This window comes from Vipera ursinii (assembly GCF_947247035.1).
Source record: "Vipera ursinii genome assembly, chromosome: 9".
Taxonomy (NCBI): Eukaryota; Metazoa; Chordata; class Lepidosauria; order Squamata; family Viperidae; genus Vipera; species Vipera ursinii.
In genome coordinates this window covers 23,269,712-23,283,884 of record NC_139523.1, presented here as the reverse complement: position 1 = coordinate 23,283,884, position 14,173 = coordinate 23,269,712, and the positions used below count along the sequence as shown (strand labels likewise).

Sequence of the window (14,173 nt, the reverse complement as noted above, 5' to 3'; positions counted from 1 at the left end):
ATGGGCGGAGCTCATGAACGATACCAACATTGGAAAAAAGCGGGACGCTTTCGGAGTTCATAGTAAACTTTGGACTAAGTTACGGCGTAGTCCTCTTACTTGTTTTCCCGAGTTCCTCCTCCTCCCCTTCCGTAAAATAAACCCTCCCCAAAACACGACCCCTAGAGAGAACATCGCAGGGAGGGGGGGGGAAATACATGCCTGGTGGGTACCCAGAACAACATCTGACTGCAGAGTTACAAGAAAGGGTCACCTGTGCTTCTTGCTTGTCCTTTCCTGCAATAAAGAAAGTCCCAATTTTGGAACAGAAAACCGTCCCAGGAGCTCTCCTGGGAGGGCCACCAACCATCCTCACCAGGGGTCCTTTTCCCCCCAGAAGGAATGAAAGGGAGTGTGTGTGTGGGGGAGCTGGCTGGGGGAAGGACTGGAACCCCAGCAAGCCTCCGTCTCGGAGGAAAGCCGCCTGGCTTACGCCCTCCGCGGCCTGGATGGCAAAAAAACCCAAACGGGGCGCCGAGGAATTGCTCAGTTTCACCGGACGGCTTTGTGCTTGCCACCGCAGCAACCACAGCGCTCGCCGCAGGAGTAGCAGGCGTGGAGGGGTAGGTAGCAGCACATGCACGGGACCACCAAGGAGAGGGTGGCCAGAGCCAGCCAGCGGATGCAGAAGTACGGGTGGCCGGTGTCGCAAGAACAAGGGTCCGAGTATTCCCCTTCCGAGTCCGACATGCAGTGGTACAGCATGCTCTCAGCGCACCACATACAAGTGAACTGGTAGACGCAGTGGCCAATGGGGTCCGGCGCATCTTGGCACTGTCCCCGCCCGTTCTCCTCATTGTTAAAGACGTCCCGGCAGTAGACGCACCGCGAGGGCACCGTGTCCTCTTCCACGCCCATGATAACTCCGGAGGGTGGTTGCGGTGACTGCTGCTGCTCCTTCAGTGGCTTATGTTTCAAGGGGGAGGAGGCCCCATGGATCCGGCAGGAGGGTGAGGTCTTGGGGTCCTTGAGCCGCCCTTCGGCTCCAGGGGGGAAGCTGTACTCCTTCTCTCTGGGGGATTGGCTGCCCCTGCCGCCCTTCTCAAAGTGTACGCACAGGTCGATCTTCTCGGGGTCTGGCTGGTGCTTCTGAACCACAGCCCGCCGGTAGTCCTCGTAGCCTTTGGTGACCCAAGGACAAGGGCTGATGCTCTCCAGCTCCTCCTCCTCTGGGAGAGTCAGCTGCTGCAAGGGCTCGGCTTGCACCTGGGGGGGGCAGGTGGAGAAGAAGAGGATGGAAATCAAGCTCTGGGAATTCAACAAAGGGAGGAGGAGGAGGAGGAGGAGGAGGAGGAGGAGGAGGAGGAGGAGGAGGAGGAGAGAGGAGAAGGACAAAGACAAGGAGAGGACGAGGGGAGGAGAGGAGAGGGCAGGAAAGGGGGAAGGAAACAGGAGAAGGAGAAGGAGATAATGATCCTAACTACGCACTGGTCCAGCTGAGGTTGCCCCTTGTGTTGAACTGAAGGGGAACTCTTCAGAAATAGGGGTGCGAATGAAACAGGTGGAGGAGGACTCGCTGGTCACAATGGTGATGGGTTTGGGGAGCATCTCCTTCTGGCTGTTTGAGGAAGACTCGCTGTCCGTGCGCACCTAGAGAAAGAAGCCACAATGCAGAGGTTATGCTGAGTCCAAGAGCACGTCCTCATGGCTTTTCATTCAGTTGCCCCTAGCACAAGGTAGACTTGAGCCCAAATGAGGAACCAACTTTTACAGGTAATCCTTGACATATGACTATAACGGAGCCTGTCCGTCAAGTGAATGCCGTTTTGCCACAATGGTCAGATGATGCTACAAAGGGCAGGAAATGCCGCTAGGCTGCTGAATGTCCGAAAGGGGGCCCGACCACTGGAAATTTGAATCCAAGTCATAAGTGCCCCTTTTCAGGTTGGTTGTAACCAAGTGACTCATCATAAGTCAAGGACTACCTATAATCTTTTTTTTAAAAATGGATTTTTCAAGAAACCTGGTCAAGACGCCCACAGCTTCTGCCAATTTGGACTCTTTGGCTGTGAAAGTCCAGGTTTCATGGTGACCTCAAACACTTAGAAATGACAACCGAGTATCACTGATGCTACTGCTACAGGTAGTCCTCAAGAGATAACTACAATTGGGATCAGAATTTCCGTTGTACATCATCATGGTCATAAGTTGAGTCAGATCTCATTTCACCACCATTTTTACCATGGCCGTTAAGTGAATCATCATGGTCGTTAAGCAAATCCATGGTTGCAAGTGCAAATCCATTCTTTTGCATGGGGGTGTTTTTTGCTAGAAAAGGACAATAAATCACATGACTACAAATTGCCTCAACTGGTTGTAAAGGCAAATTGGTTGCCAAGTGCCCCAATTGTGATCACGTGACCAGGGGGTGGTACAACAGTTGTAAGTACGAGTGTTGAGATATTTAAATTTAGCAGCTGGAGCAGTGGGGTTGTGCAGGGAGCCAGAACACACAGTTATGGTTGACTGTTTGAAGAGTGCTGGCTCCTGCATGAGGTAATCTGTGCTGTGATTGGTTGCTGTGGATGTGGAGGGAAAGTTTCCTCTTTTCCCCCGCCTTTTTCTTCCATGTACCCTGTTTGCTCTATGTTTTACTTCATGATTCTCCTGTTACCTGATTATCTACTTTGCTATGTATATTGATGTACAATGTATTTATTTATATAAAACTGCAAGTTCCTGTCAGCATCTCTGACTCCATTTGGACACCTGCTGTGCAAATGCCGTCAGTGTTGCTCTTCGAAAAGTACCAATAAAGGAAAATATTTGTAGCTCAGGACTGAAATGAGGGGTCCTTGGTGCTTTCTGAACGGTGGTTTTCTTGCAGACATTTCATTTCCCAAACTAGGTAACATCTACTGCTAAGCTTGTAAGCCGCCCTGAGTCTTCGGAGAAGGGCGGGATATAAATGGAATTAAAATAAAATAAAAATCATCAGTGCCAGTAGTAGTAGCAGTAGATATTTAAATTTAGGAGCTGGAGCAATGGGGTTAAGCCAGAACGCACAGTTATGGTTGACTCGTTGAAGAGTGTTGACTCTTGCATGAGGCAAGCTGCACTGTGATTGGTTGCTTTGGGTGTGGAGGGGAAGTTTCCCTTTTTTTCCTGCCTTTTTTTCCTGCTCTGTGATTTACCTCATGATTCCCATTTACCTCATGATTCCCGTTTATCTCATGATCTAGTTTGCTGTATATGTTGATGTAAATATATATTTATTTATATAAAACTGCAAGTTTGTGTCAGTGTCTCTGATTTCATTTGGACACCTGCTGTGCAATTCCCTAACAACAAGGACCAATGGCAGGTCATTTTTCCCAGTCCCATTGTAACTTTGAATGGTTGCTAAAAGAATGATTGTAAGCCGAGGACCGCCTGTATTATCAGGCACTGGAGCATGATTTGAACCACACTCTGGCCATCCAAAAGACAGAAACTTTCTTTAAAAAAAGAGTTGTTTTTCAATTCAAGCCTTCCTTGGCTAACACGCATGAGAAAAATCGCTTTACAATAATCAGGAACATTCCATTTGAAGTAGAAAACCGACTCACAGTAAGGGCTTCGTCCCGACCAGCTGCTTCATCCTCGGAGGAGGAAGAGGAGCCAGTGGCACTGGAGCAAGGTGAAAAAGAACCTGGAAGATGGAAGTAAAAAAAATCTAAATATGTGCACAAAATTATACCAAAGTCCTTTTTTTAAAAAAATACGATTAGGCCTTTATCCTGAATGAAATATGGAAAGGTGAGGGGGAAAAATGAAAATGCATTCTTCAGGGCTTGGCCAGCTTATGAAAAAATTTAGGAAAAGTGCCTCTAGTTTGATTTGTAATTGTTTGTTTTTAATTTTTTTGTGGGTTTGTGTGTGTTTTGGACCTAGATTTGCATCCTGCCGTGAGTCTATGGGAGCTGCCGGCTATTATACATTTCCAATAGTAATAATAATATCAGTAGTGATAGGTTCCTAGAGAACTGGAGCTCCAAGAGAACTGGAGCTCCACTTTCGGCATTGACAAAGTCACCATCAGTCAATTGCAAAAGGCAGCTTTACTCAGAACATCCTGGGATGACACCACTAACACCATCAAACATCCACATCTGCCTGTCCCAGGTCTTTGGGAAGGGCTTGATAAATGGATAAAAACGCCAGATCCAGTCTGAACATCTGGCTGACTGTATGATGAACAACAACAACAACATCATTAATAATAATTCCAGAATGAACTCCTAAATTGTCTAAATTACTTCAGGAAATTCTCCTATGTTTCCTGAGTCCATTTTGAGTATGGCAAAACCCTGGTAGAAGATAGTGCAGTTACTCAACAGTTCAATAATTCTCTGTAGTAATCACCATAACGTTACAACGTGTTTACAAATTACTCCTATTTCAGGGATTGGTGGAGTCAGAAAAAAAAACACCTGTGAGAAGTTGATTGATGCTGACAACTTTGAACTTGAAATTTTCCACTGTAATGGGCTGAAAGGAAGTTGCCACACTCCACAATGGCTCAGATGCATAGCATGGTAGCCCCCTCTTGCCTCCCCCCCATTTTTCCTGTACTCCCCTCACCTTCCGTGATCTCCTTCAGAGCGGCTTGCACACCCTTCTCAAAAGTCACCGCATCTGCAGGGCTCTGAAAAGTGAGGCCAAACTTGTTGTCCCCGACTTTCCAGTGGTGGAAAATGGGGTTCACCTTGTTGTAGACCAGGTCCCTTTTCAAGGTACACTCCAAGATGGTCTGCAGGACAGGAAGGAAGAGGAGGATGAGGAGGATGAAGAGTCGATGATGGGAAGAACAATTGGAGGATACCTCCCTCCCCCACCTCACGCTGCCCACCAAGACTTCATTGAGCTAAATGTGGAGAAAGGCTGACTTTTGTCCCTGGAGTTAAGGCTGGGGCTGATGGGGAAGTCACTTGAGCAAAATTAATATCCTAAATTAAGGACTGCTGCAGACTTACTGGGTTAAAGGCAACATTCCCCCCTCATGCTCTATCACAGAGTTCCCCAACCTTTCTGAATTGGCGGCCCAGAGGGGAGAAAAGAGGGGGTGGTCTTGTGGGAAGGGTAGATGCAGGCGCACATGCGTGCAAGCACCCGTTGCTCATGCGAGAGGGTCCCACGAGCGCCTGCAATGCTTGTGTGAGTGGGGCTGTGCACACATGTACACGCACCAGCCAGTGGCCCGGTTATGAATAGGCCATGGACTGGTAGTGGGCTGCGGCCCACAGACTGGGGATCCCTGCTCCATCACCTCCTGCCCTGGAAGGAGAGGAAGGGTAATCTTAATCTCTTTGGTTTGCAACGGTCTCCCCCTGTCCCGTCTCCCCATCTTGTCAACCTCACCGTCTGGTCCCGGAGGCGCTCCCCGTTGATCAGGTACTGACAGCGCTGCCCTTCGTCAGGGTGCGGGGCTTTACAGATGGTCACATGGCTTAGGCCGCCACCACCCATGGGCACCCAACCGCCGCTTGAGTCGTCTCGGGTCATCACCACAGCACGCACCCGAACCATGTAACTGGGAGGAAACAGCAGAGAGGAAGGATCAGGGCAAAGCCAGGCCAACCCAACAATCCACCTGAGCCGTTGCTTTCCCCACAAGTGAGGTCCACCAAGCTTACGGCTCCATCGCTAACTCAGCAGCCCCCCCAGATCCCAAGGCAGTGTAAGCTGGGGAAGATGGGGTTGTGGCATTTATGTCTCTAGGAGGCACCTGAGTGGAGAAGGCTGATCTAAACATGATCTCCACCTCAGAAATTCAAGTTTACTTGTAGGATAGTTCAAGGTTCTACTCCGAGGTTCACGTGGAATAAAGTTCCGGTTAGTGGTAACTAAAGAGTCTATTTAATGCACCTGCTTCGCTTCTACAAGCTGCTCTGGGTAGCACAATCTCTTCTCCTGGAGAAAGACCAGGCGGCCTAAGGGGTAGAGTACCGCTTGCTTAAGGCCCACCATGAACCTGCCTCCTTCACCTGGAAGCCATCTCCTCTCCACGTGAGAACAGATCATGATATGCAAAGCAGACTTCAGAAGAAAAACAGGTCCCACGTGGACATTAAATATTCTCATTACTTATTAAGCCACCCACACAGAGAATAGGAAAAGGGAGTTCAGATATTTTCCCCCCTCATATTCACATGGGGATAGAATTGATTTCACCTGCAAAGATAAGGCATTTTACCTACAACCCATCTTTTGCAGCAAAGTTCCCCAGGCGGATTTTTAAATTCATGTATTGTAAATAAAACCAACCATCTAAAAGAACATCAGAGTTGGAAGGGACTGTGGAGATCTTCTAGAATCTAGTCCAACCCCCTGCTCGGGCAGGAGGCCCCATACCATTCCAGACAAGTGGCTGTCCAGTCTCTTCTTAAAAACCTCCAGGGATGGAGCACCCACAACTTCTGGAGGCAAGCCGTTCCACTGGTTAATTGTTCTAACTGTCAGGAAATTTCTCTTTTAGCTCTAGGTTGCTTCTCTCCTTGACTTGTTCCCACCCGTTGCTTCTTGTCCTGCCTTCAGGGGCTTTGGAGAATAAGTTGACCCCCTCTTCTTTGTGGTAGCCCCTGAGAGATTGGAACACTGCTATCATGTCGCCCCTGGTCCTTCTCTTCGTTAAACTAGACGTACCCATTTCCTGCAACCGTTCTTCATATGTTTTAGCCTCCAGACCCCTAATCATCTTTGTTGCTCTTCTCTGTGCTCTTTCCAGAGTCTCAACATCTGTTTTATACTGTGGTGACCAAATCACCGCATTATAAAATTAACAGCATATTATAAAATTATCTACAAAAGCAAAAGCCACAAAAGTGAAAAAGACAAGACTCCGAAAGACTGAAACCCCAAATTCGAGAAACCTGTCTCTCGAGCAGTGGAAATTAAACAAAAACATAAGGAAGCAAGAGACAGCGAAAAGATTTGTCTTGCCAAGCAGCCTGCTGAAGGTAGCATTATTATACGGGGCTAACATCTCTCCTAACTCTACAAAATTCACCTTCATGCAAAGGATGGATTTGCAGAACACAGCGGAACAAGCCGAAATGAGGTTGAGTAGTTGACGATTCATCCCCTTATGGAAAACTCGTTCTTGTCTTAATGTGTGCAAAAAAGGCCATCATGTTAAGCTTTGGCCAGAAGACATGTGGACTTCAACTCCCAGAATTCCTCAAACTGGTTGAGGAACTCCTCAAAGGTAAGAAGCTCAATAGCAGGGGTCTTCAAATTTGGCCCTTTTATGACCTGTGGACTTCAACTCCTAGAATTCCTCTCTGTCCACAAGTCATAAAAGGGCCAAGTTTGAAGACCCCTGCTCAATAGGAATATAGGGATTTATGGAAGTGACTCACAAATCCAACTTTTCACCTGACAAACTAAACAACAACAACAGAAGAATGATTCACCTACTGACATTCTCCAAGCTGCCATAGAGGACGATCTAAATCAGTGTTTCTCAACCTTGGTTGCTTGAAGAGGTGTGGACTTCAACTCCCAGAATTACCTAGCCATCATGGCCCACCCATCTTAAATTGGCCAAAACTGAGAATCACTGTGTTAAGCCACCATACGGCTTATTTGCTTGTACAAAACTGGTCAACACAACATTTCTGGTTTGTTAACTTGAGCTTTGGGTGTGGCGTCCTGCATGAATCGAATTATACAAGGGCAACCCGAGAAACAAAACGTGAAGATGGGAATTCTGGGAGGCTGGGTGTTGAACTAGCTATGGGAGGACTGAGATTCTAGTCCTCTGTAGGATTTTAGCCCAATCATACTTTCTCAGGCTGGCTTCCCCCATAGGGCTGTGGTTCTGTAGGCTTCATAAAACTTCTGAACAAAAGACAAATAAAGGAAGGAAAACAAGAGCTTCATCCAGAAACTCCGATTCAAGCCTTAACTCTAATTCAGTTGGCCAAATAGGGCTGGCCTTACTTAATCCAAGAATTTCCTGGCCAGCGTCTTTTAAGATGTCTGGACTTTGGGGGAATTCTGGGAATTGTAGTCCCCCCCATCTGGAAGGGGATCCAGGTTGAGACACACGGTCTCCCCTCTTCTCTCTCCCTCTCCAGCTTCCTCTGTTTCTCCACCGTTTGCACAGTAGCTTCAGCCACCCGGCCTGGTCGTAATCTCATCCTTCAGCAAACAGATGCTTTTCAACATCTTGCTCTCCACGTTAATGATTAAACTGCCTGAAATGGGAGCGAAGGATGTTTGAGCTGGTGGAAAAGAATTCACAGACAGCTGGATTGAAGCAGAGGATCTAACCGGGACCTTCCATATGGGTTGGACTTCAAGTCCCAGAATCCCCCCAGCCAGCAACTCAAATCAGGATAGAGGCCTTCTAGCTTAATGTATTTGAGACTCCCTTGATTTGGGGGCTGGAGGCTAAACCATACAATAAAAAAAATCGCAGGAACCAGGAAAGTCTAGCCCAGGGATAAGGAACCTTGGCTCTTTTATGACTTGTGGACTTCAATACCCAGAATTCCCGAACCAGCCATGCTGACTCAGGGATTCTGGGAGTGGAAGTCTACAAGAAATAATGGAATTATTGTAACCCAGGCACCACGTTGTTTTTCAAAGATATAATTGTACCATTGGAAAATTAATAAAAAGTTGCTTGTTTGTTTTTTTTTTTTAAAAGGAAAAAACCTCTCTCCACGGAACCGGTCCCTGGTTTGGACTAGATAGAAGATCTCCGCAGTCCCTCCGTTATACAAAGGATACAAGCCGCCAACTTCTACCAGCAAAGATCAGATTCATTTTAGGTCCAAGCTAATGCTTCATTTCACTATGCACCCCTCTGGGTCATAAATAATCTAAATTCCCGGGTCCTGATTCGCCCAAAGGCACCACCAGAACAGCAGCTAAAGATGGCCGCCATCTTGTCTGGCAAGCAAACATCTAGGTAGATTAAGATGAATAACCCAATCCAGACCTGGTTGGTTTTTTTAGGAAATTTAAATTTAAAACAGGAAATTTAAAACAGAAGGCTTTTTTTCTAGGAAATTTAAATTCAAAATGGGAAATTTAAAACAGATCTGACTTGTTTTTCTTTTTTTCCCTCCTCAAGGTGTGATAAAACAGATGCACATTTGACGAAGAGATGGAAGTCACCCATCGCTAAGGCCATCGCCTCGAACGCTCTCCAGATAGAATACATCCACACCAGTTTCCCCAATCTTTCCAGATGTTTGCCTTCCAAATCCTCATCCTGGAATTCTGGAAGTCGAAGCCCAAACATCTGGAAGGCACTAAGTTTGTAAAGGCTGGAACGGCAACTGTAAATCAGTTACAGGTCAAGACAGAAGACAAATTTGTGGTATAATGGCTGGGCTGGATTTTGACGCATCCTGCAGTATTTGGGAAAAGTATTTTCAGCATCCATCAAGAGTTCTAGTTTATTTCTTGCAGGGGTCCACAAGCCAAACACTTCCCCCTCTCCTCCGTAACCTCGAATCGTTTATCATTATTCTTATTTAGGAAACAAACGGAAAATGAACGCTCTCAGCAAATCCATCAGTGATCAGCTATCCACTAATTAATCGCTTCTATTTCAATCAAATATAGATGCACATTACCCCAGGTTTGGAGTAAAAACACAAAATAATAAAAGAAATCCACTGAAGAAATGTCATTTTAAAAGCTCCTATCTGTGCAGTTCAAAATTTATCTATGACACGTATTTATTAATTTTTTTTTAAAAAAACAATTCCTTATTAAAGCAACATGCCGGAATGGAAAAGTAGGGAAAATCGAAAGAAAGGGAAAAAAAGAACCTCTCTGAACATTAAATCAAATTTAGTTTTAGCCAAGCAGCCTTCGCTTTTTATCTCGCATCAACCTGTTCATATCCAGAATAATAAAATCCGTAGTGAAAATCCTTTAGATTCCTCAGGCAGCTACATTAACAATATTCCTCTCTTCTTATATGCTTCTCCCCTTTTCGCTAACATTTTAAACATTTCTACGACGGTCTGTGTAAGGACGTCAACATGCTCGATTCCGTTTCCAGTCATGCCTCTTTTCTCCTGATTTTTTTTTTTTTTGCTCATTAAAGCCTATTAAGCCATTTTAATTTTCTTGCCCAGGACGGATGCTGACAATTACCAACCCCAATTTTTTTCATCGGCTGCTCTCCAACCAGCCCCATGTAACAAAAAGGTGCGTTCTGAGCACTAAGGGGGCACAACACACGCACAGAGACACAAATGCACACGCAAACAAACCGGGCACTAAAGGGGAATAAAACTAGCAACTGAGTTCATTGGTGGGAGGGGAACCCCCCCCCCCGTGCATTTTATGGCAAACAGATTAAACGCACAAAGGGGAAAGGACACGCACAGACCACAATGCACACCCAACACACACCGGCCCGGAGAAACAAAGCATGAAAGAAATGCAAACAAATGGCAAAAAAGGAAAAAAAAACGATAACAACAGGTAACTAACTACTCTCAGCCCCGGCTACTGCGTCAAAGTTGCACCAAGAAAGGGCGGCCGTTCAACTTTGGTTAGCTAAACCCCGAATGATGGCCTCTAAAGCAAAAAGTCAGCACGCTGGGCTAGAGGCTGAGCACCTCAGCTCTCGGATGCTGGAGAGGTGCTTGTAGGTGTGTCTGTGTGAGTGGGTGTTATTCCTTGTTCAGTTTTATTTCTTAAACAAGGTTCTAGAGCTTTGGGATCACGAAGACGGACTCGGGGAAAAAACCCAACACGGGACCCCTTTCTGACAAAACACACCGGTTTTCCTGCCCCGTTTTAGGAGGAGCAGCCAATAAATTTTACAAATAATTAAAGTGAATAAATAAATGATTGACGTGGGGGGGGGAGAGTGTGCTGCCACATAGGTGGGAAGGGGCCGCATGCAAAGAACAGATTGTGTTGACCCAGGCGAGAATCCACCCCCCCCACACACACAAAAATATACAGGAAGTCCTAGACTCACAATTCATTTAGTGACCATTTGAAGTTACAACGGCACTGAAAAAAATGACCTTTTTTTCACACTTACGACCATTGCAGCGTCCCAGGGTCCCGTGATCAAAGTTCAGATGCTTGGTAATTGCCTATATTTATGATGGGGGGGCCTCACATAATCCCCTTTTGCGACCTTCTGACGAGCAACGTTAATTTGCTTAACAACCGTCTCGCTAACTTACCAACGGCAGGGGTTCACTTAACAACCGGGGTAAGGAAGGTGGTGAAATGGGGCCAAACTTACTTAACAACTGTCTCACACTGCCATCCTCTGGGAAGGACGAGAGACTTGCAGACGGCGCCTCAATGTGCACTTCGTTTTGCATGCCAGGTTCTACACACACACACACACACGCACACCATCCATCCCTCTCGGTTGCCCCCAGCCCCTTTCTCCCACCCCCGTCAACCTTCACCTTCCTACGACTGACTTGGGAAACGCCGCCTAACATGTTTAAAAGGATGTCCGGCTCACAAGTCAAAGGACCGTGAGTTACGTCCTTCCGTTGGATCTCCTGGTGGGGCCCTTGCCGGCTGATTGTATAAAAACCTTTTTTCTCCAGGCTTTGGTTGAATCTCAGAAACCTGGGACAGCTGCAGGCTGGCAAAGAGCCTCATCCTTCTTCACCACACAGAAGAAAGCCAAACGTCACCACGAGCAGCGAGTAAGGTCCAAGACAGGAAATCCACGGCCTCTAAGTGACTTGCCGACCCTGTTTTTCCCTTGCTGCTTCTTACAAATCACCCCATCAAACGATGGACGAACTCTACAAGCAGACCCTTTACGGCCCATTCCCTCTCCTGTTTTCTGGGAGAATCAAGATGGAACTTGATGAGATAGCAACCTCGTGGTTGCTTCTAAATATGCGTCCATTTCCCAACCGTGTCTTATGGGCAGGTCTGACGCTCCTCGGAAGCTCAAACCTTGAAACTGTCCTTGCCGATACGAGGGAATATTTGTAGCTCACAGTTAAACTCTGGGGTCCTTGCTGCTCTCTGAGCTGGGTGGTTTTCTGGCAGATGTTTCATGACCCAACTAGGTTACGTCATCAGTGCTGGAAGGGAATAGGGTTTGCAGAATGGAAGAGAAGGAGAAAGGGAGGAGGAGGATTATGGGGTCCTTGGTGCTCTCTGAGCTGGGTGGTTTTCTGGCAGACGTTTCATGACCCAACTAGGTTACGTCATCAGTGCTGGAAGGCTGTGGGGTTTGCAGAATGGAGAAGGAAAGAGGATTGTGGGGTCCTTGGTGCTCTTTGAGCTTGATGCTTTTCTTGCAGACATTTCTTTACCAAACTAGGTAGCATCATCAGTGCTAGAATGGAGTGGGGTTAATCAATAGAGACCCAGCCCCATTCCCGCCTAGCAGTGAAGATGCTAACTACTAGGCTAATGAAATGTCTGCAAGAAAACCACCAAGCTCAGAGAGCACCAAGGACCTCACAGATTGTCCTTGATTCTTCAGCCAGATATCCTAGAAGACACCCTCCCTGCCCCCGGCAGAGATTTAGAAGAGCCAGGATTTTTTTAGAGAACCAGGAAATGGAGGTTCTGGGCAATGCAAACATGGAGAAACGATGTGCTCGGTTGTATCCCATCCAGCCAATAGTCATTCTGGATGGGGATGATGGGAAGATCTGGAACATGGGTGGAAAAGCTTCTGTTTTGTTCATGAGACTTGCCTGAACATTTAAACAAAAAAATAAAAATTGCAAGATTGACCATCGGCTCTTTTTGATGCTGAGCTGGTTTTAAAATGTGTAGTATAGAGAGGGAAGGAAGGAAGGAAGGAAGGAAGGAAGGAAGGAAGGAAGGAAGGAAGGAAGGAAAAAGGGAAAGAAGGGTTGGCAGGAAGGAAGGATAGAAAGGAGAGAGAGAGAGAAAGAAAAGGAATGGGACCTTTTAGAATTGAAAAGATTGTCTACATATACTTTTCGATGCTGGGCTGGCCCAAAAATTGTTTATAAGAAGGAAGGAAGGAAGGAAGGAAGGAAGGAAGGAAGGAAGGAAGGAAGGAAGGAGGGACCTTTTAAAATTGAAAGGATAGCCTTTGAGTCTTTGAGATGACAATTTCCACTGGACCACAGTGGAATAATGGTGAATGCATTTGAGCAGCTGGGTGCAAAATTTCGAAAATTATTGGCAGGGCGTCACAGTGGAAAACGCTGCTATGCCCATTTCACAGATCAGCCGAAATGAAATCATCACCGCCCACTTAGGCAATGAGGTTTATCTACTTCCGGAATTCAATCCATTAATTTCCTTGAAATGTTTTCCTGATTTTTGGGGGGTGGGTGGGGTGGGGTGGGAGAAGGCCTGCACGTCCCACTGCAGCTTTCTTCCAAAAAGGCTTTCCGCCCTGGGCAGGGAAGACCGAAAAAAGAGGAATGTTTTCAGTTATCCACGATCCACTTTTCCTAAGCACTTTGGATGAAAAATTTGCTTCAAAAAAAACAAAAACAGGAATTTGGAAGAAAATTTTTTTCAATATTTCGTAATGATTTCCCTAAACCAGATAATGATCGAGCGCTGAAGCTCGAAAGGACGAGTTAAGGTTGAGTTGTCGTTACAAAACAGATGTGGGACCATTGTGGTACTGCTACGTCGGCATCGATTTTCTCCAGTGCAAGTGAAGATGGGCGGGAATTTCTTGGGGGGGGGGGTTTATGAAATTTTGGCCAAGACGTCCCTTGAGCCAAGGAAGCCCCAAGGCTTAGGAGGCTTTGAAGCCAAAGATCGGCGATGGCCATCGGTCCTTGGTCTCTTCCCAAAATGAATTCGAAGGCATGAGCACCTGCGCAGATCTTGACACTGGCCGAGCTCAACACTAACCACCAAACCTGGTTTTTAATAGCCAAGGACCTTTGTTTTTGTTCCAGCTCACGGGCTTGGAAAAAGACAGCACTGTTCTCCTGAAAAATAAACAAGAAGAAAGAAAGAAAGAAAGAAAGAAAGAAAGAAAGAAAGAAAGAAAGAAAGAAAGAAAGAAAGAAAGAAAGAGAAAGAGGGGAATAAGAATAGAAGGAAGGAGGATGGACAAAGAGAAAAGGGAGGGAGGGAGGGAGGGAGGGAGGGAGGAAGGAAGGAAGGAAGGAAGGAAGGAAGGAAGGAAGGAAGGAAGGAAGCGGCCTACAGAAACAATTGCATCGCAATCCCAAGCTGAAGA

At 46.5% G+C, this 14,173-nt stretch overlaps 1 protein-coding gene across 1 annotated transcript; it reads right to left on the bottom strand.

Moving 5' to 3' along the window:
- Nucleotides 1–531: 531 nt before the first annotated feature.
- On the bottom strand, nt 532–5,547 carry SPRED3 (sprouty related EVH1 domain containing 3; the record flags this gene model as incomplete). Its single annotated transcript, XM_083369445.1, has 5 exons — nt 532–1,245; nt 1,468–1,629; nt 3,588–3,670; nt 4,603–4,771; nt 5,380–5,547. The coding sequence occupies 5 exons, from the start codon at nt 5,545–5,547 to the stop codon at nt 532–534; spliced, it is 1,296 nt and encodes a 431-aa protein (XP_083225571.1).
- Between the last annotated feature and the right edge of the window lie 8,626 nt (nt 5,548–14,173).